This window comes from Artemia franciscana, chromosome 5 (assembly GCF_032884065.1).
Source record: "Artemia franciscana chromosome 5, ASM3288406v1, whole genome shotgun sequence".
In the NCBI taxonomy this organism is placed as follows: Eukaryota; Metazoa; Arthropoda; class Branchiopoda; order Anostraca; family Artemiidae; genus Artemia; species Artemia franciscana.
This window is the reverse complement of record NC_088867.1, coordinates 20,163,244-20,187,230: the sequence shown is the minus strand read 5'-3', so window position 1 is coordinate 20,187,230 and position 23,987 is coordinate 20,163,244. Positions and strand designations below refer to the sequence as shown.

The following is a 23,987-nucleotide window of genomic DNA, read 5'->3' as shown; positions in this document are numbered from 1 at the left end:
AATCTGAGCGAAGGACTAAGGACTAAAGAGGCTGGATGACTCAGGCATCCCTTACATAACATATATATATATATATATATATATATATATATATATATATATATATATATATATATATATATATATATATATATATATATATATATATATATATATATATATATATATATATATATATATATATATATTTATACAAAACTAGAAAATGTAAACGAGCCAATAAACGTTCATTAAAATTCAAAAGCGAATGCAAAGGAGTAGAGTGGAGTAAAAGTGGAAAGTAAAAGCAAAAACAAGAGGGAAAAATTTATTAAAGACTCTTGCCTTTAGCTAATATCAAATATAGTCAATAGCACTGTAATGCACGTTTCTTTCAATAAATAACCCTTATCTGTTACTATTTCAACTCAGCACATCCAAGTTAAAACTAACTAAATATCATTACTTTAAAAAACTTATTTTTCCATCCCTATTATTCGTAATATTATATAATTGTAATATAATATATAATAATGTTTATTATTTGTAATAAAACATTTTTTACTTTCTATTGTTTCAACAATACTTTATTCCCAAATCCTTAAAACAAATGTGAAAACTGACCAAATTGTTAGCTTTATCAAGCAAATTTGGCAAAATACAGGTACCGATTATTGGCTAAATCGGAAAATTGTTGCACTGTTAATAAAACAATTACAAATGGAATTGCAGCCGGGATATGACAAGGGGAGGTGCTTTCAAATCCCGTATCTCGAGCACTTTCCCCTCCAGATCAGTGGCCTCACGAACCATGAAAATTGTTGCTCTACATGGTGAAACATTTAGGAATGAATAAATGGACTCATGGCCAAAATTATGGTCTGAGAAGATATTTTGAAGCTCCTCCCTTTAACTTTTTGCTACTTGAAAGGTAGGAAAGATTTTATGTAAATAGATCAATGACAGCCCTAAATCGAAAAAAAGAGAAGTCTAGCTGAGAATCCAGCTTAAATTCTCAAAGCTGACCTTTTACATACAGACAGGGAGGAACAAACTCTAAGCCAAGTTTACTTTTGTTATTATAATATTTTGTTGAATAGTTTGAAACTATTTTCACAAAATGTTTGAAGCCCTAAAAGTTGTGAAGTGGCAAACATAAGCCCCATGAAAACAAACTGTTGAGCTTTAGCTTGGGTCTTGGATCATTTCCTGAAAGTTTATTTGCATAGTATCACATTTCCTAAGCCATTTGCTCTGAACATTTTCGAAATTTGGCTCTTCTACTATTACTCTTTGCATTTCTGCTTCTTACATTCCTAAGTATTTTTCAAAAGAGGTTCTAGCTTGTGCACTTAAAAAATATACTACAAGCATTAAAAAAAAAACAAAAAACCTGCTGTATGATGGTGGGATGTTGAAGTACTTGCTGGAACGGTGGTTGGTATGTTTGCTGAATAAGTGGAAAAGAACGATTCGCGTACCGATTGGCCATAAAATCGTCGTTTCGTTTTTTCCTCTGATTTGATCTAGAAGCAGCCTTTTTGGATGGCCTAAAAAATTAAGTTTTCATTAGACAAGTTAATTTCGGTTCCAATTAAACTATGTAAAGCTGATGGGCTGCAACAGAAAATATTTCTACTGGGAGCAGACTTGCCTAATTTTTCCAGGGGTAAGGGGACGAAGAATGCAGCAAGACATGTTCTATCAGAAGCATCATATTTTTTTCTTATGAATACTGAAAAATTTTAGTTTTCAGGGTATTTCAAATATTCCAGGAGAGATGGAAGGGGGTTTCAATGCCCAATTTGTCCCTCCTTGAGGAAAAAATGGTAAACTACCTCTATTCATGTAGAAAAATACAAATAAAATCACCTTTTCATATATATATATATATATATATATATATATATATATATATATATATATATATATATATATATATATATATATATATATATATATATATATATATATATATATATATATATATATATTAATGCCCATTCAATAATAAAAATAGAAAAACTAATACTTATACAAGGACTACTTACACTGCTTTTTAGACAATGTATACATTTCAATATTACTGTTGATTGACGTTGACTTTTTATTTTCAACCTTATTAGTCAGAAGGTTTGATTGCAGATGAAGTAGATCACCACAGACAAACAGCTTAAAAACTTATGTATTTCATCTCCTAGCTTTTGGTTTATGCTGGAGTCAATTTCACATTTGTGTGATGGTAGCCATTCACTTAATAAAGTTTTTATTTGCAAATACTCTTTATCATTCTTATTTTGTGCAAGCCACTTTAGCCCAAAAAAGCATACTGCTGTTATGGGTTTCATCTATCTGGAATTTTTTGCTGTGTGTGCAACAGCTCTCACCTTGCTTGGGTTTTTTTTTTATTTGGTACACTTCTAAATATTCTTGTTTGTACATGTTAAGCTCCATACAACCCATAACGCTTTATAGAATTTAATTAAGTATTTAATGACTAGCTCAGTGCTACTGCACTGAGCTGCCTCATAGATATATATATTTGAACATATCTATTTGTGTTCTAAAATCTGAGACTCTAAACAACTATGCAACAAGAAATGTTTTTATAACATCTAATTTCTGCCTCAGCTTCTGTTATGTGATTATGACCCATATGACCTAATGTACCCTTTGTTTTTATGTGGAGATTTACAATTTTATTTAGAGACCATGCCATAAGGGTTTGCAGGTAAAAAATAGCCTTAAACCAAGAAATACAGGGGGACAAACGTGTACCCGCAACAGCAGTACAAAACAATGCAGGAGGGCATTTGAAAAAAACCTTTTTATGCCCAAATTTTATTTGTAAACTCATTTCCTAGGATTTTCATTCAACTGGCACAAGTGCTTTCTGAGTAATTACAACCAGCTAAACTAGTTTTACAAAATCTTCAGCAGAACTAATAATTCCTGAAAGAGAAGCCTTAAGGGTTCCTAGAAAAGAAGCCTTACACTACCCTACATGATGTTGTGGATTTACTTGTATCCATACATTTTCTATACAGCCTTGCCTGTTTGGTAGCTTCATGTCTGACTATGCTCCAGTGACTCTATCTTTCTCTCATAGATCTTTTGATTAATTTTATCAGCACTATTTTTCCGAGGGTACCAACACCACTTATCATCTGATTTTTTCATTTATTTTGTGGTGTTTTGATTAACTAGCTAAAACATGAACATATCACTCTCTGCGCCGTTTAACGCCCTTTCCAAATATATTAACTGCTACAATAATTGAAAATTTCTCATTGAGCTGTAAAGGGACTCTTAAATGACAGTTTTTTTTTTTTTTTTTTTTTTTTTTTTTTTTTTTTTTTTTTTTTTTTTTTTTTTTTTTTTTTTTTTTAGTAGAACTATGCAATCAGAGAGAAAAAGAGGAATGTGCTTTTTGATTCTCTGTTCAGTGCTCTTTCTAAAAACACCTCAATAAGGTCACAGCCTTAGGTTGAATACAAGATTTTTTTGACGTTGTTGTTTTTATTTCAAATTAACTTTGTGATTCAACTGCTGATGAGAAATAAGTGGAAAAAGGAATGAATACATGGAAGATCAGCAAGCTTGTGCATATAGCCTATAGCTACATCTGGCTTCATTTGGAGGTGGGGTAAAATTATGATGGCACTTATTATCCTTCTTGGAGAGAGTATTAATTTATATATTTCTTCTTCTTTTTCTCAAGTTCTATTACCAGAAACAGACAAGAAATCATCACTATACACTTAACAGTTTTTAACAAATTTAACAGTTTTAAAATGGCAACAGCACTACATAGTAACATTCCAGGACTGCAACTTTTCGGAAGGAAACACAATCATTACAAATTAAGAGCACCATTAAATTTCCCAATGGAAAATCTCTTTTAAAATTATATTTGTTAATTTGCAAAAAGTGCCTGCCATAATGGTCCCAAATATAGCCCTAGGTTCTATACAAAAGTAAAGAAAGGACTACCAATAGCATTTTCACTTTACAATATATGGAAAGCTCCTATGAATCAGATTTTCATATTTCTATCCATTGTCACCCATGTTTTTAAATCATTAAAAATCTCATTGACCAAAGTTAAAAAATGGTTCTAAATTTGTCTTTTCACATCAGCTGAAAGCAAGACAACTCTAGCTACATAGAGCAAAATAATTGTATACTACCTCATCACAATTAGGTGATGGTCTGATACATGACCATATCTAAAGGAAACCCTATAAAATTCTGAAAATTACTTCAAAATCTTATAAATTACTGATTTATATCATTCCTAAGGGTCATTGCTTTTCTTACCTCCTCCCCCTTCCTAATGGAGACATATATAGCCCAAATATGTTTTTTTCTATCATTCAAACTAAAAATATTATCTAAGAAAATCAGAAAAATTAAATTGCTGCCATCAAAGCAAAACTGTTACTTGACTTTGCTGGAGAACTTCCTTAACAAATTGGATTACTATTGTAGGAAACTGTTGGGGAATATACTTATGATATTGTTGGTAATTATACTTATAATGACTGTTGGTGAATAGGTTTATAACAGAAACAACTAGTATATGTGCTTATAACATTGGTAAAGAGTTGAGGGCTGGTAATATTTCTTACATTTAGGGATACTCTCAGCAGTTTTTTTTCCTGCCTTGAAGTCCTCTTGACCTCACAAGCCATCCCTGAAATTTTCAAATTTATTTGCACTTAAATAATCTGCCCAATTATTTTGTTTCTGCTATTTGTTAGCAAACAATGTTTGTTTTATAATTGTTTTAAATCCCATAAGAGTAATTTCCAGAATTCTAAAGGGTTTTCTTTAGACATAGTCCTTTATAAGACAGACACAAACATTAAGATAAATTTAACGAAGTTACATTATCAAAAAATGACTTTAAAAACTTAGAAAAAGGAAAAGAAAGATGGAAATTAGTAGAAACCTATCATTTCTTGTAAAGTATGAATTTAACTGGTAGTGATTTCTTTTTAATATTATCTTAGAATAAGCCTAGAATTGAGGTAGCTGAGAAGGATCAAATTAAGAAAACTATTCTAACTTCATAATATAGGGAATAATTGTAGTCAACACATTTTGACTGTAATTTTACTATACTTTACCCCTCCCCCCTCACTAGTGTGCAAATATATAGCCCAGATTATATATTTCTTATGCATTTATTGATTCTTGATTTTATCACTGTTGTTTTGATTTACAGGTAGACCAGTTCTAACAAGATTGATGCTAACACAGGTATATAAGCTGTATCTAAAATGAGAGGAAAATGTATGATATTTGTGGGTCTGTAAAAGGCTTAAAATTGAATTTGTCACATAACAAATTTCATATTTGGATTGAGGATAAAATTCTGATTCTAGAAGTAAGTTTGCTTCTTAGCTATCTGAATACTCTTTTAATTGAAATATTTATCAATTGTTCTGTTTTTCCTATATGAAGTAAAAATTGATTTTGTAACATGTTTTGTTTTCAATAGCACCAACTCCAGGCCTATATATATTTAGGAACACTGCACTGAAGGGAGGGGGGTATTTTTGTCATAGTAGGCCTAATGAATTGCTTGGAAAGAACATGGTAAAATTCTAGTTAATTGACTTCTTGCTATCTTGGAAAGGGTTTAGGTTAGGAAAATGAAACTTCCAGAGATGGGTCTACAGGCTAAAGTATGTCCTGGGAAGGTATTTTAAAGTACCCACCTCCACTCCTTCTCCCTCTAAAGGGCCCTGAAATTTGCCTACATGACAGGTCTATACCTATTGAAATATTGAAAAAACATTTTACCTTAATTTTCAGTTACTAGTTGCTTTGTCTCTGTTTTTAGTTCTGAAAATGTAATTCCTGTAGAATTCTGAGTCATATCAATGTTTTTTTTTTTTTTTCAAAATTTAGGAAATGTATTTGTATATCTTTAAAACTTTATAAAATGGAATTGAGCAAAGTTATGAAGCTGAAAACAATTTTGTTGTACTTCAATTAAGCAGAAGATCTATTTTGCAAGGTTTCACTTTTATAACGCAAATATTTTTAAAGGTCATCAAAGGTCAGGGCCTTCTAGAGGGAGAAGGAGTGGAGGTAGGTATTTAAAATACCTTCCTGGGACATAATTTAGCCTTTAGATTCATCCCTGAAAGTTTCATTTTCTTAACCTAAACCCTTTTTGAGATAGCAAGAAGTCAATAAAATAGAATTTTACCAAAAACATATAGGCTATTTGGGGAATAAAATGGTGATTTTATTTGTTACTCTTGAGCTGTTTTCAGAAAAGTCACTTTCCTGAAGTTTTGCTCTTGCATCTCTTGCTGATAAACCTAGGCTACCACAATTGTAGGGACTCTAGCCTAGGTCAGTATCTGCTCCTTAATGAATCTGTTTTGAACTATTAGATTAGTTAGGTTAAAGTTGAAGACAAATAGTTTTTTATATCTTGAAAAGCAACTTATTTATGAAAATAGAACTTTTATGACTGTATCCAAAGTCTAAACTATAGGCCCTACCCCATGTTTTGAAGTTTGACTGTTGAGTAAAATCACTAGATCACAATAAGGAGACTTACCAAAAACATTTATTACCATTTGTTTAACCTAAAGCCATACTAGATACTGAAACCTAGGCTGTTTACAGCGAATTTTCCGGAACATTTTGTTTAATGATTTATGGTTCCGACAAAAATATCATGCTTTCATGCCATGCAAATTCAATATTCTGCTAATAAATAATGCCATCTATAATTCTCAGAAAAACAGCCGCATATTCACCCGTTTGTCAAAAAGACCAAAACAGCTTATTTTCCTTAGACGATTCCAGTACAACTAGTACACTAGTAAGATAGCCCTCCCATCTTCCTCGTTAGGAATTACGGTGCAATGTACCTTTAAACTTTGTGGGTAAGATAACTATTTCTTAAAAAGAAGATCCGTCATTTGTTTATATGAAACTTGATTTATTCCCTTGTAAATGATTATAAAGTTGTGTCCCATGTGTTTACGATAAGAAAAAAGGACTTTTAAGACCTAATCCGCATAAATTTTTAGAAAAAACATTATTTTCAAAGTCCCAGGGAAATTAAGTGACTTCAGTACCACAGGAATCAAGAACTGATCTGTTTTCTTTGAACTTGGAGGTTAAGTTTTCAAATTTAGCTGGTATATTGCAGAAGACAGTAACCTGAGAATTTCAACCAAAAACAAAATATTCTAGTAGGACTTACTAAGACTAAGGGGGTTACTGCTTTTTCATAAGTATTGTGCATCTTTTTATATTTAATTAAAAAACAGTTTCATCATTTTTCCTCCTTTCTGAAAGTTATCATTAATTTAAAGTGCGAAATGTGATAGGTTCTTTTAAGCTTCTTAAAAGGACCATATTCGCCAAATTATATATTGATAATGTTAAAAATGCATAACAGAAATTCTGTAGAATAACTTAGAGCTATAAGCAGTTAAAAATAAAACAATATAATATCCCCCCCCCAAGAAAATCTTTTTACTAATCTTTTTGCTAATCCTAGGCAAAGCCAGGGACTTTATTTTGATCATAAAATTATCAGCTACAAACAAACATTACAAATGGAGAGAGCCAAAATACAAAAAGAATCGAATGGGCAATTACATATAGGACTCCATTTTTCTTTTCTAATATCAAGAAATTTCACATATCGACTCTAATCCAGTTCAGTCAATAGTAATTTCGTCGATCGGCAGACCTTTTTGCGGTCAGAAAAGAGAAAGTGGAGCACCAAATAATGGAAAAAGGAAGAGTTGACTCCATGCATTCATTATCTCTTGGGCAATAACAAACATCTTATCATTACGAATCAGCAATTTTACAATTTAAAAGAACAGGAATATTAAGTAATTTTTTCTGAGTATTCCATAAACCATAAAACTGAGTATATCCATAAACGAGGCAAGAAACATTCTAAGTTGTTCACCAAACCAAAAGAGATAACACTGAGCTTCTAAAAAAATATTTAACGGACGGGGAACATTCATAAGGGGAATCTACGCACGTCGGTAACCGTAACTCCTAATTTCTATTTATTTTGTACCTTTTAAGTTTTTCTTCCTAAAATTACAGAATAGCGACTCTCCAGACGGAGATACGCTGAAACAAAATAAACACATTTTTAGATTTCTAATTCTATGTTCTTTTGTGTTTAAAGTTGCATTTGTGGCAATTCATCCCCAGCCCCCCCCCCCACCCTATATATCCCTAGGCTATATACAAACATAACATATAATAAAAAAGGTACTTTCAGATTCTTTCCCTTGTATCTCTGGCCATGGAGCCTTTCGAGAGGGAATAAGTGCAATGTATTTCCAGTTTGTATTGCATTTTGTATTGTATTGAATAAACTTCTCTCTCTTTCTCTCTTTACTTTATGCTTCTTGTCAACATAATAGGCGTTAGCCTGACATTGCTCACCACCCACCTCATTGACGGTCATATATTTACAGCCGTCATTATATATTTGTTTCGGTATTTTTCATTAATGGATTAGTTATAAAACCGGGCTGTGTAGACTTCAGATATCAAATTTAGTCTGAGAAATTGTACAGAATATAGGATAAATATAATATTTTGAATAAGTTAAGAATATGAATAATAGTAGAAGGAAGCATGATAATGTGATTAATACGCTGCATATTATAAAGTAAGAATTTTGTTATTTTACTTTTTTGTTTGAGTGCATACAAATCTTTACAGGACAATCAGGGGGGGACATTGTCGGAAACGTGATTTTAACCGCAAAAAACAACAAACATTAAATTAAAATCTAGAAATGTTTATTTTTTGTTCTAGCATGTCTACTTCTCAAGAGCCGCTATTCTGTGATTTTAACTTTTTCTTATACATGGGACAAAGAAACGTTCTCTCAGAGAAATGTGGGAGGAACACCTTCCCTTAAAGTTGCCTAAAGGATAGCCTCCTAGAAAAATATGGCTTAAAATGCACTTCCTCCACACTATTCGCTCAACTGATTTACACAATGTAAGTGAAAACTTCACCCAAGTCACGGAGAGGATGTCAACCCTTTTCCTCCTTAATAGCTAAAAAAAGAGCAACAAAAACGGTGTAAATTTAGTGGGAGGGTGACAGTCATTAGAAGTTGATGACTTTTCTTTGCTGAAGTTTGGTTGGTAATTTTTCGGTGTAAGTTCACGCTTGGTGCACTTGGAAGGCAGTCATGTACATTTAGCTCCATCGGCTAGCCAGTTTCTTTCTTTAGTTTTAACGTTGTTGCGAATAAAGTTTCACAAAATTGAGTTGATGAAAAATTATTAGCATAGCCACATACAGATTTTAATGTTTCTAAAAGTGTCAAGTAATCAACTCCAAGCATGCCAGATTTCTTAATAGTAGTGCGTACTCTTCTTGCTTATTCATGTTCCTTGGTACTAGAATTTCAAGAATTTGGTCCCAAACGTTAACACTATCTTGAAAACCTACCAGCAGCATCTTTTACAATATATCAGAAATGCCTGTTTTTCGTTCTACAGAGTAGCATAAACGCTTTTTTAGTCTCTGTTAGCACATTCCCGAAAATGAGCTCAAATGAAACCTCTGACATACGCATGTCATGGGTTCGCGCCACAATTTTTTTTCTATTGCAAACAGAAAAATTTTAATGTTCATATAACATTGGCAGTGTCGAGAGACTACTAGTGGAAAGTCCACAGACATTCCCTGCAAAATTAGGCTGTGATTTAGATGCATCATTTATGGTTATCAACCCAGCCGTGTCGATTGGTAATGTTTGTGAAATTACTAGGTCTCCTTAGTTCTTTATTTCAGTGCAAAGCGCGATTCTTGATCCCTTTCCGTTCAGTCTTGCAGCTACAAAATTTAATTTATCAAAACTTAATATATGCAATCTGCTATCCAAGTTTGCATAGATTCTGGGAGAGCATCACATCTTTAGATTCTGGGAGAGCGTCACATCAACAGATTCTGGGATTTGGTTGGAACATATCTTTTTTTTTAAATACGATCAGCTCGTACTTGCCATAGCGCTCCTCATTTTAGTGATATATCGCATTGCTTTTGGCTCAAGATGGTGTACAGGCGTCACCATTTCAAACAGTTCGTGGTAACGAATTTTAGTAAGGAGCGACCCAGCTCAATAGTAAACGAAACTCTCAAAAACGAAATTTTGATGCTAAAAGATACGTCAAAAGAATCAGATTTTTATGATGATTTCAAATATGTAAGTTTCATCAAATTTAATCTTTGTCATCAAAAGTTACGAGCCTGAGAAAATTTGCCTTATTTTGGAAAATAGGGGGAACACCCCCTAAAAGTCATAGAATCTTAACAAAAATCACACCATCGCATTCAGCGTATCAGAGAACCCTAAAGCAAAAATTTCAAGCTCCTATCTAAAAATGTGGAATTTCGTATTTTTTGTCAAAACCCATGACGGTGATAAACCTTCCGATTGAAACTCAAAGACCCAAATAATACAAGACAAAACTTAGGAGACAACATTTGTTTATGTTTTATTTTTCACTTTATCATCACCTTAGTTCCCACTTTGGGGCGATATTAATGTCCGAAATGTATATTTTCTGTTCCGTGTTGATAGCTGATAGGCAAAACGATATCAGGAGGTGTCATTACTCTGAACACAGTTTCAGAGACTGGGGGAATGCAAAGAAGTTGTTCTTTGATTGCTATGGAGAACTTCCCTCATATTTTAATGGTTTACTATTCCTCTCTACAACTAATATTAACTGAAATTTCGTTGCACTAATAGTGTTCATTCCCATTTCTGTCGACATGAACAGGAGGATTGAGAAAAATGCATTAAGAGCAAAGGTGCACAGAGTTTGACTCTTTTCTTGGAGTGGAGGAAATCATTTCCAGGGAGAGGGGATAAATGTTTCTAATTTTAATTTTGAATTCAAATATTCCCTCATTTTCCTGTTGGTCCTTTAGATCAATGTCAGGGATATTCTAGCACAGAAGCATCCGTATCTGTAAGAGTACTATTTTGACATATCGACTTTTATGAAAGAAAAGTAAGAGAGAGAAGTAAAAAGCCGAAAAACAATGTCGACACGGCCGAAACATTTAACTTGAAGCTTAAAAGAAGTGCAGCTTCGAAGATCAAAAAAGAAAACAATAAGTAACCTACCTGGCTACAGTTCTTGCTTGTACTTCTTTCTTTGGCTTTTCTGGAGAGGGTGGTATTAATTTTGCAAGACATTGAAGGGTAGACTCTTTAGCTGGACTAGCAGGAACAAATGAACTATTCGTTTCTGCTGGAGTGAGATTCTTAGCCTCGGTATGCGTCTTTAACTCATCAGCTTCGTTAGTTGTTGAGCTTTCTTCTGTTTCTGCATCAGATTCACTGGTCAAAATTTCGTAGTTACAGACTGGTAGATGTCTTTCATAGCTTTCCATTGTTCTATAGACACGTTTACATCTGGAACATTTCACTAGACCATCCTCTGTTTTCAAAGCGCGAGGAGGAGAGGTCGCCGTTTGCTGCAGAGGAGTATCATCAGGCGAATCCACAGTTCCATCAAGCTACATAACGATAAAGACTAGCAAATCAAAATAGCTACAGACAAGTTTAAAATGGGCTACGTGACAGTTGAGAAATTTACCATGGATTAAAAACCTTCGAGAAAATATCTGTTTTTCACTGAAATAGTACAAAATACACTCAATAAGTATACAAAGAATTCATAAGTGCATGGATTTGCAGGGGGAAGAAGTCCTAAGTATTTCCCCTAGGTAAGGAGGATGCAACAAGGAAAATAATTTTTATATATTTGCCATTGGGTAGACCTCGAGAGCAATTTCAGCGTCGGGGAGTTCACCCAAAATCCCTCGCGTCCATATACGTTCCAGTTACTATTTATAAAGATGTCCCATTTTCACGATTGAAACAAACTTTTTTGAAATTAATTCACTTTCAATAAAATCTACCAACTAATATATTTTTTACATTTGTGCAATTAGCCATTTTGGCGTTTTAATATGTAACAAATATTACTGCACAAATTACAAAATTATCGACTTAATATCTTTCAATTTCGGACAGACGTAGGGAGATGTTGTCTATCAGAGGAGGAAGTACATATTATACCACAGATAACCATTTGTAACTTTTTGCCATCCTTTGACATATAGACGCCATCATGGGGAGGGGGACGACATAAATACAATTTAGAAATAAGAAAATGAAAATATTTCCGCTTAAACCTTAGTCAAAACCAAGTTCCTGGCAGCACTTGATCCTTTGGGAAACTTCCTAATGGCAATCATACGCTAGGAAGAGACAAAAGGCAGCTGCTTACCATTTCAAACATTTAACATTTTAACTTTTTGTAAGGTTCAAAATTCCTTGGGAGCAATTTTAAGTTGAGAGCTAAAATTTACATGTTTGATAGGTAATGAAAAATACACAATAAGAGGGCAGAAAATGAACCAAGAAAAGTGGGAACTGTTTAAGAGCCAATTTGATAGGTACTGAAGAGGATACAGTAATGGACAGGAATAGCAGGAATCCCTTAGGAGCAATATTAGCCAAGGAGCTCAAATATACCAGTTTGATAGATAATGAAAAACATACAGTAATGGAGCAAAAATAGACAGGAATAGCAGGAATTTCTTAGGAGCAATATTAGCCAAGGAACTAAAGTTAACCAGTTTGATAGGCAATGAAAAACATACAGTAATTGAGCAGGAATTGACAGGAATAGCAGGGATTGCTTAGGAGCAATATTAGCCAAGGAACTAAAATTAACCAGTTTGATAGGTAATGAAGAACATGCAGTAACAGAGGAGGGATGGACAGTAATTGCAGGATTTACTTAGGAGCAATATTAGTTAAGGAGCAAAAATTTACCAATTTGATAGGTAATGAAGAGCTTACGGTTATAGAGCAGGGACTTAGAAACAGAGGTACAATCACTTGACTTTACGTATTAAATCCGTGTCCAGTTTTAGCTAACTTCTAAGTAAGTTCAACCTGCTATGCATTTTCAACCTTCGTTAGAATAATAAAAAGTGCATGACGTGGATCGGAACTATCAACAGATATATTAGTGTGGACATAATATGGAGGAAATAGGACAACATACGAACACCCTCTTCAAGGTTCATATTACAGAAAAAACCATGATTAAAAGTCAAACTTAGGAAAAAACTCCCTCCTGTGATAGCTAATCACCTCTCTGTCCCCTAAAGAGACAAAGGAGCATAGCTACAAACATGTGCAGTAGATAGGAGAGGGGGCAAAACCTTTCTGAAATTCCATCCCCTCGGTGTCCACAAGTGCAATAGATCATAGTCAATGTGGCGATCTGTCGACCAACAGCAGGCTTCCGACCAATCATTGTTGGTGAAAATGTTCACAACTGAATATGCCTGCCAAATTAAGGACGAAGTTTGAAGATTAGCATAGTATTGAATGGGAGCATATCTAGAATCACCGATCTATATATTTGTTTGAAGGTGGGAGGAGGGGGTATTTTTAGTAATGGTTTGGTGTTTTGAAATTAGAAAATGTATGCAATTGAATTGGTAGGGATTGGGTGTCACTGACCTAAGTAACTCTGCTTTGTGGGGGTAGGGGTGGTGGTATTTTTGGTACTGATAGGACGCGGAAGCGATTTTTTTCAAGTTCTTCTACTTTTCTGAATAAAAATGTAAAAATATACCTGTGGTATGGTTTCGTAGCTTTCATTATGCATTAGCTGAGCTATCTCTTCGCAGTATTCATCAGCTGAATCATTTGAAGATTCATCAGCATCATCCTCATCACAGTAAGAAACCAATGATTTGTCACTATATGGAAAAGACCGATTGGCATCTTCTTCATCTGAGTCAGAAACAAAGGCTCTTCCATTTATCAGAGTGTAAGAGCATTCTTCTTCGGAGTCAGAGTCAATGGTCCCATCTAATTGCGGAATCACACTCGACCAACTTCTGGAAAAATGACTAACAGGTGGTTTTGGAAAAGTCGGATCTTCCCTATATGAAGCATCACATATCTTTTTTAACTTGGGCGAAAGCTGAGGCAGTATTTTCTTATCAGGCGATAAAGTCAAGTTTCGTTTCACTGACTTCATGCTATCAATTGCGGGTAACTGTTTTTCACACGCTTGTAAGGACTTAATAATTTCTGTAATTTCGATTTGGTTAACCTGGAAATCCGTATTTTGGTCAAGAAGTTCTTCTAAATTACTGTATTCATCAAAATCTATTTTTTCACTACAACGAATTTTTATATCCTTTGAGGATGAAATATTTTCTGCTTCCAATTCAGATAGAAATGCTTGGATTTCATCAGTTTCTCCAAAACTTATAATTTTGCTTTCTCGTAAAGGCACCGGATCATGACTAATAGTCAAATTATTTTCCACAAATTTTTGATCATCGAATGGCTGACTTATATATGTTTGACATGTATAAACAATCCGTCTTAAGGGGTTCCTCGTGGACCAAAACACCCTTTGACTCTTAAACAGGATAGGAACTAAGAAACTAAATACTGAGGATAAGTCCTGAAGAATCCCGAAGCTCTGAATTTTTAAGCTGCCAATACTAAGTCTTAATTGGTTTGCATTCACAGGTTTGAACTTTTTGCGTTCACTTTCCAGATCCACATAAACAGATCTTCGAACTTCAAAACACAACTGTTTGGGACGTTTTGAAGTAAGTTCTCTATGACTATAGCAGTAAACAGACTTGTCTTCAAGGAAGGTGCACCCGCAGGAGCGAGCACAGTGGAAATGATAAACAGTTCCACATCCACGAGCACAACATCCAACACTAGCTCCTTTCAAAGAGCAGACAGCACATTTTAACTGCTTCACTCGATGTATAGCACTATGAATATTTTGTAGACTTCCATCAATCTCTTCATAGACTTCATTAGACCACAAAGCACAATTGACGTGGACCCATTCGTTTTGGCCACAGTAAAGAATACGTCCTCGATCATAAGGAGGACTTTCACCTGTTTGCTGACAAAGAGCACAACGTCGCGTATCAAGACGGACGTCATATGCAGCCGGGGTTTTAACGTTATCTAAAGGTGTGTCAAAAGGGGCACGATATGGTCTCTTCTTTGGCGAAGGAGTTGCATTTCGAAACGGCAAAATTTTATCTAAAGCGCAATTTTCTGCCGTTATATGATCAAACCACGGAAAGGAGCCTCGCACACTTTTTTGTAGTACAGTTAGCAAATGGCTTTTCTTATCGTCACATGTAGTCGCTCTACTTAGTGAAGTTTTCAAGTCTAAGAAAAAATCAACGACTGAACTATAACTACCTTCATTCAGCCTTTCCGCCAATAGTTTAAAGTTGGGCCCATCACAGTTTAGGAGCCCAATCGGCTCAGGACAAGTTTCACTATCACTGTCAGCTGATGATTCGAATAGTTCACGTATACCTTTAGTTCTAGACAGTGCTGTCAATATTGTTTGATATGCCTTGAGCTGAAAGTTTTCGATGGCTTTCATCCAAGATTTCCCATCAGATGGCGAACATCTCCTGCAAAGAAAAGGGAATCAGAGCTTTTTAAGCTTTTCTAGAACATTTCCAACACAAACCATTTTTTTAGATACGCATAAACCATAGAGAATTGGCTAAAAGCCGGTGGTAAAATGAGATATTTTGACCTTCTTGCAAATGTATCTATTTTCAACCAAGTTCTTCCATTGCTTCATTTATTTCGCCTTGAGTATCCGCTATCAATTCTAGTACGGGCTTCGTACCCGAAAAGAGCCATATCTATGTTGAACGTAAAAATAGAAATCATTAATTAGGGTTTTAGCTCTAATTTTTAGCTTTTTTATCTCCTATTTGTCTTTTTTTCAGTGTTTGGGGTTAAACTTCATTTGATTTAGCAGACATTGTTTTAACTTCATATTTTATGAAAGACTACAAGTTTAAACAACAATCGTTCCCTAAATGCTTCTACATGAAAATATAGATATGAAAATTCAAAATTTCATTTTAAGGAACCATAGGGCTACGGCTTTCCTTCGCTTTTTCGCTGTAAGAATTACAGGATATTGTTGTAAGGGAATTATAAAATGTTTTTGTGAATGATTTCTGGTCACCCTTACCTCTTCTGGACGCCCATTGAATAAGGCAAAAACACCAGCCCCTCTAAATCTGAAATAAAATTTTAGAGCCTAAGCTGTTTAGACTGTTCTTGATAATCAATGTTAAGTAAAGAGCGAGCCATGGCATTAGTAACAAAAAACCCTAAAAACTAGTATTGCAAAAACAATATAGGCATCATTGGTGATCCTAAATATGCAAAATCTGTTAAGTATACAGTCAACAATCCAGTCATTAGCTTAAGAAAATTTCCGTAGCTTTGAAGAAAGGGGATAATGTAATCATGAATAAAACTATCCCATCAATTTAACTTAGTTGAGAGCCTTAGAACTACCGTCAATTTGCAAAAGCCTTAAATATTTTTCTTGAGAAGGACTGCCACAGATGTAAGTTGATTTTTTTTTTCTTCCCAAACAAGCCTACCAAACCAGACGTCATTGAATATTGGCAGAGGGCTCATCAAAACGCATGTTTGAGCGCTCTTTTCCTTTGTGAGAATAAAAGGGACTGTAAAAAAAAAGCAGTGCTGTTTCCGGTAATTTTGAATGACAAAACATGGGCATTTAACCGAAAAGAGCCAGCAGACATGGAAAGGAAAAATCTAAGATTTTTGGTGAGTTTAATAAATCAAAAACCCTTGTATGAAACCACCCATGGGCTACCACCCTCCTTAATCCCCTTATTCTTTATGTTAACGTGCAGCTTGTGCTTTATTGAAAGAATAGTGGAATATTACAAACATAGCCAATTGGGAATGACAAGTAGGCGTAAGGTACACGCATCAAATATGCCATTTTATTTGCCTGCTGGCTTAAATACATTTCAGTTGAAATGCTTTGATGAAATCAAAAACACCAAAATGAGCACTTTCACTCGCAGAGCCTGACGAAAAAAAGTTGAACTCAGCGTAAAGAGTAATTGAGCAGTGCAGCCTGCCTTATAATTAGGGTAATTTATATTTGTTTTGAGACTTAAACCTCCTTATTACTTTCATTGGGAACTTTTGTTTGTTTATTTAACAAAAATTAAAATAATCGGATTAGAATGTCTTTCTGACTTTGACCTTGAAATCTGTCAAGTTTACTCAGAATTTTTTTTTCAGAAGAAACAATCGTTCTTTCCAGTTCGTGAAAAGGATAACAGGAAAGTTGAACGTCGTAGAAGGTTTCTAGGCAAACACCCACCCTCCCCCGAAATATCACTCCTAAAAATAGTACTAAAAAAACTCGTCCCCAAAGAAAACTAGCCCTTGGAGAGCGTTCCCAAGTGGAAAACTTAAATGAATACACACCCCCTGAATAAACATATTCTCTGACTGAAAAGATTTTTCAATAGTCATACAACAAAAGGGCCTTTAATAAGAAGGACAAAATTCAGAACAGCAAATTTTTGCCAACTCAAAATTGTTGTGTCATAGTAATCAATCAACTAAATGACTAATCCTCCAAAGCAAAAAAACAATTCTTTAAACTAGATAACTAACACCACAATTCAGATAAAAGGATGGAAACACGCCTTGGGTCTTACTCAGAATATATACTGGTAGGTTAATTTATCAGAGCGCAAGAGTAAGTTGGTGTTGGTGTCAAAGGTGTGTATATATGGATTCTAATTTCGACCACATTTCATGGCAAGTGGATTCTAAACAAAGATGCCCTGAGAGGAGGAGGATTGGGGGCTTCCACCTATTTTCTAGGAGAACAGGCTCCAGTGGGCAATTTTTAATGACAAGTATCGAAGGGCCAAGTTTTATTCTTGAGCAATCTTAAAGAGAGCACATTGAGCATGGCTTTTCTTGGGGCGAGTTTTCTTGGTGCAGATTTTTGCAAATCTTGGTACAAAGATATCCGGTGGCAAGTTTTTCAGAACGATTTTCCATGGATAAATTTTGCTTCTAGTAGGATTCGAAGGGGGAAGTTTTCTGGGGACAATTTGTCGTAGGATTTTTCTTTTTGTTCGTGAATATATCTTACATCTTATTTATACCTTACACAATTCTTCATACACGTAGGGGAGGGTTCGATAAAAAAAAAGCATTATTAGAGCCGGAAACTAAAACCTGGCATGGTCAAGGCATTCTAGCAGGTTATTTTTTTCCATTTACTTGAACCCTTCATTCGGCAGATTCCTCCTTTGTCCGGCTCTTGTACAAAGTTCAAGTAAAATCTTTAGGCCTATGTGTAAAAAGCTAGGTTGTTTATCATTACATATTATAAAAATACAGGACTAATTTGTAGGGAGGAGGGTCTGATATTTTAAAGGAATGCAGATCCACAAACAAAACATTTGAACCTTTTAAAATATTTCCACTTTATTTTCCTGGAACTTAGACCCCGCATTTGGGGGGATTTTTCTTTGTCCAATACTTGTACAAAGATGAAGTAAAATATATAGCCTACGAATAAAGATAATATTTTTTTATAGGGAGGAAAATCTTTTACTTTGCAAGGATTCATTTTCAGACCCGCAAGTAAGAGCTTTGTAGCTTTAGTAGGAATAGGATACTCCAACACAATGAAGTGAAATGCATTTAAACAAAAGGCAATAGGAATTGTTATTGCAGGCTACTTATGTTTTTTTTTAGAAAGGAGGCACAACCCATAGTCGGGGGGGGGGGCTCCTCTTTTGTACGAAGATGAGGTGAAATATACATGGATCAAAAGTAATTGATACTATTCAAATTTCAAGAAGTACATTACTAAAATGAAAAAAGTACCTCTAAATCCACACATACGATATGCTTCAAATGTCAATTCTACAAAAGCGTCATATAAACACTATATGTTGTAGGGAACTGAAAAATGTTAGGTACGCGTCAACAAACGTGTTGAACACAAAAGGGAGGTATCATTTCTCAAATGGAAACAAGTAGCAGACACGGTGGGATTGTAAATTTGTTTTTATTGTTTAAGGTTGAAAGATGAATTGTTTTATTAGCCGTAAACTGCAGTACGGCCTCAATCAGTATTCTAGAGAAGTCAATTTAGAGCCAATGTTTAAAAGACTAGATAGTCCAGATACAAAAAACATATATTAATTGTTTTTTCAGTTAGGTTCTGCAATTTCAATAGCTTATAATATACCAATAACTTTATTTTTATTATTCTTAACATAGGCTAAGCCACCCTAAGACTAACCCAATTATTGGCAATAATTTAGCAATTACACATAGCATAGCTTGAAAACTGTTGGGGGACAAGATCAAATCTACCCAAGAGTGAATCGTAGTTCGAACTAGTACTTAAGCTAGCTACAAGAAAATTAATGAGTAGATGACAATAATATGGCTAGTGCAGAGGTCGCTTAAATTTTCATTATTGATCATTATGAATAAGGTCCTTGGATGTCGAATATGAGGTTTTTCTTTCATTTTGAGGTAACCCATTAGCTCCCATTCCCAGCATGTCATTTTTTATTGGGCCATTTAAAGAATATTTATGTCACTTTTGGTTTTGGTTCATTATTTTTGTACTCTAAGGGGTGAGCTTGTCTTATGCACTAACAAAAGAGAAGTCTGGCACAAAGATCCTACAACAATTTTTTACATGGGAAGGAGGAAGGGAATGCCAAAGAAATGTTAGTAGGGGAGGGGCAAGACCATAGCGAAAAGCTGTTTTCGCTAATTTTTTAGAAATTTCAATCTTTGCGATATGCTACAAGTGTTTCGATTTAAGGATGGAGCCCAGCCCTACCACAAATGGCGTCCTTAATTTCACATTAGTATGCCACATGCACTTGGTGAAAAACCAAGTTTTAACAGTGCCAACTTATCGCTTTTATTTTGCTATGCGCGTTTTTTGGCCTCTACCCCTTCTTTGAAGAATAAAAAAGTTGAAATTTACGATTTACTTGCGTTATAAGTTAAGGGGGAACATATTGTAGCAGTTGCAGCTTAGGTTTAGAGGAAGGTATGTTTGGACAGGGCGATTGCCATCCGTTTTAAGCTTTAACTAAACTCCATTTTTTTTTAATATCAAAAGTAGTCAAAAATCAAAAAAGGTGAACAGGTCCATCCTTCCCTATAAGGTTAGCTGTAACGAGAATATTCTGCACTTGAGTTTACTTAGAAAGTTGACACCTGCCCAGGTATTACTGTGTCCAGGACGAAAGGGTGTGTCTCATGTGTCTCATCTTTTCATAACTGGTAAAAGAGTAAAAAGAAGGGATAGGCTATTATACTTTCCTGGGGAATAGCATTTTTTTTTGTCAAAATAGTCAAATGATGAACGATGATGATTTAAGTAGATGAACATCGTTTGGTATTATTTACCAGGAACTGAAAAAACATTTTGTCCCAATCAATGGTCCATCTCAGCTACTTCTAAAGAAAATACATACCGCCAAATGTGGGTATTACATAAATACCCAGAATGTTTCTCACTTTCTAGCTCAATTAAGAAGAAAAAGTATGAGCCATGCTTTTTCGTTTAGAACATGATGATACCTAGATAAGGTGGCTTTTAAAAGACTTAATAAAGCAAAGAATATAGAATAAAAGAGTATATTACACCAGATGAAAATATCTCACAATAGACATTAAAAGACACTTTCGGGAAGACAAACGGAAAAGAAAAGGGAATGGGGTAGACAACAAATAACTATATACAAACAAATATCTAAAGCAACAAGAAAACACTAAGTAATATACTTAGTTATTAATAATAACTAAAACTTGTGGCTCTTCAATCTAAGGGCACTTTTAATACTTTTTTATTAGGTCAAGTTTACTCATACGAACATTACGTAAACAAAAGTCTTACTTTTGTTTACGTAAGTAATCCATATTTTCAACAAATCTCAACGACCGAAATTTATCTAAACGTGCAATCTGTAATCTATAATCTATATGTATATAATCTGTTCTGAGGTGAGCAATTCCAAGTTCCAACTAAAAGTAAGGAGCAACGTTAAAACTTAAACCGAACAGAAATTATTAAGGATGAGGGGGTTGCCCCCTCCTCAATACCTCACTCTTTACGCTAAAGTTTTAGCGCTTTTAAAAAGCTTCTTATTTTTCTAGTTAACCTACCCTTGTTTTTCTGGAGTTGTTCTTAAAGAACTGGGACAAAAAGTAAAATTTAGCGTAAACGAGTGAGGTATTTAGGAGGGGGCAACCTTCCTCATAAACGTAATGATTTCTGTTCGTTTTAAGTTTTAACGTTGCTCCTTACTTTCAGTTGAATCTTTAATTTTTGTTTGTTGAGTTTCTGATTCTTTTTTAATTAATACCGAGTCATCCGGCTCCTCCCCCACGGAAAGACAATTCAATCCCGGTAAGAATTTACCCCGGAAAATTGTCATTGACATCTTCACACGTAAAATTGAGTCGGCTAAAAGAAAGTGAGACAAATAAAAATAATTTCGTTTACGAACTCTGGCAGATTCCCCTGGTGCAAAATTTCTCCTGGAAAATTCACCCCCGGAAACTTCACTCTCCTTGGAAAAGTCTCCCCGTGTAAAATCTCCCAGCAAAAATTCAGGTCCCCGCCCAAAAAAATGTATGCATACTTACCAAAAACAAATACTAAACATAAACAATGGGCAAATTTAATAACTTAAATACCTTTCCCCACAGATTGTGGGGGCTCATGTTATCTCCAAAGACATAGTTATTGGACCTTTCAACTATGCTAAGCAAAATGGCTATCTTAAAAATTTTGATCAAACTACTTTGGCAAAAAAGGGGCCTGGGGTCCTTCAATCTTTTTGTTCACTTAAGAAGGATACTAGAACTTTTAATTTCAGTTCAAATGAGCCTTCTCCCGATAATCTGGGACGACTGGTTCGACACGGTCACCCCTGGGGTGATCGTAAAAAAGGAAACAAACAAAGATGCATCCGTGATCTTTTTTTGGCAAAATATGCAAAATTCGACATTTTTGAAGATGAGAGCTTGAAACTTGAACAGTCGGGTTCTCTGAGACGCTGAATCCGACAGTGTGATTTTTATTAAGATTCATTGACTTTTAGGGGGTTTTCCCCTTTTTTCAAAAATCAGGCTTCGACTCGTAACCTTCGTTTGGTAACCTTCGTAATGAATCTTACATATTTGGAATCAGCATAATGAGCCAATTCTTTTGATATATCTATTGATATCAAAATTCCGCTATTGAGAGTTTTGATTACTATTGAGCCGCGTCGCTCCCAACTTACAGTTCGCTAACACGAACTGATTGATAAAGAAGAAATAGTCATTGGATTTAACTGGCTAACACTCCGCCCACGCTTGGATTGAAAAATAAAAAACAAGTTTTTTTAACTGAAAGTAAGGAGCGACATTAAAACTTAAAACGAACAGAAATTACTTCGTATATGAAAGAGGCTGCTTCCTCATCAACGCCCCGCTCTTTACGCTAAATTTTGACTCTTTCTCTCAACTCTTCTTTTTAAAACAGTAAAAACTTTAGCTTAAAGAGCGGGGCGTTGATGAGGAAGTAGTCCCTTTCATATACGAAGTAATTTCTGTTCGTTTTAAGCTTTAATGTCGCTCCTTACTTTCAGTTAAAAAAAACTTGTTTTTTTATTTAATTTCTGAACGTTTTTGAATCAATGCACGTTTTGATTTTGGCTCTCCGCAGAGGAATAATTAAAACGAAATTTGCATATTTTTTTTTTTTTTTGGCTAAATGGCTTTCTCATAATTTTGATCGAATGATTTTGAGAAAAAAAAGTGCGGGGGAGGAAGCCTAGTTGCCCTCCGATTTTTTGGTTAATTAAAAAGGCAACTAGAACTTTTAATTTTTTACGAATCTTTTTATTATTAAAAGATATACGTAACTTATAAATTAGCTTACGTAAAGAACTCATGTTTTTATTCTCATGTTTTTATTACATATATGAGGGGGGTCGCCCCCTCGTCAGTACCTCGCTCTTTACACTAAAGCTTAAATTTTGTCCCAATTCATTAAGAATGATCCCTGAATCACAAAAGCCTTAGAATAAATAGTTGAAATTACTAAAAATCATTTAGCGTAAAGAGCGAGGTATTAGGAGGTGAGCCCCTCATATGGGTAATAATTACTGTTCGTTTTAAGTTTTAATGCTCCTCCTTACTTCCAGCTGAAAAAAATGTTCATATTATTTTTTCATTGTTGTTTTTTTTTAATAATGCTAGTAAATCCTGCGCTCCCTTCATGGAAATATTCTTCCCCCGTGACAAATTCCTCGATGGAAAGTTCCCCCAGCATATCACCCTCTTCTCGACCCCTCCCCCAACCAAAAAATCCTCCTGAAAACACCTGTACACTTCCCAATAATCATTACTATATGTAAGCACTGGTCAAAGTTTGTAACTTGTAGCCCCTCCCACGGGGACTGTGGGGGAGTAAGTCGTCCCCAAAGACATAGTTATAAGGTTTTACGACTACGCTGAATAAAATAGCTATCTCAGAATTTTGATGCGTTGACTTTGTGAAAATAATTAGCGTGGGAGGGGGCCTAGCTGCCCTCCAATTTTTTGGTCACTTAAAAAGGGCACTAGAACTTTTCATTTCCGTTAGAATGAGCCCTCTCGCAAAATTCTAGGACAAGTGGGTCGATATGATCACCCCCGGAAAAAAAAAACAACAAAAAAAACAAACAAACAAATAAACACGCATCCGTGATCTGCCTTCTGGCAAAAAATACAAAATTCCACATTTTTGTAGATAGGAGCTTGAAACTTCTACAGTAGGGTTCTCTGAGACGCTGAATCTGATCGTGTGATTTTCGTTAAGATTCTATGACTTTTAGGGATTGTTTCCCCCTATTTTCCTAAATAAGGCAAATTTTCGGAATAAAATAACGGAAATTTTCTCAGGCTCGTGACTTTTGATAGGTAAGACTAAACTTGATGAAACTTATATATTTAAAATCAGCATTAAAATGCGATTCTTTTGATGTAGCTATTGGTA

General features: G+C 34.7%; 1 protein-coding gene across 1 annotated transcript in view; it reads right to left on the bottom strand.

The window, feature by feature from the left end:
• Positions 1–23,987, bottom strand: part of LOC136027077 (histone-lysine N-methyltransferase trithorax-like) — a 136,027-nt gene that overhangs the window by 38,725 nt on the left and 73,315 nt on the right. Inside the window, exons 11-13 of the mRNA XM_065704016.1 lie at positions 13,683–15,519; positions 11,147–11,541; positions 1,373–1,529 (exon numbers count right to left, since the gene is read on the bottom strand). Coding sequence (XP_065560088.1) covers positions 1,373–1,529; positions 11,147–11,541; positions 13,683–15,519 — 2,389 coding nt within the window. The remainder of the gene's footprint in view (positions 1–1,372; positions 1,530–11,146; positions 11,542–13,682; positions 15,520–23,987) is intronic.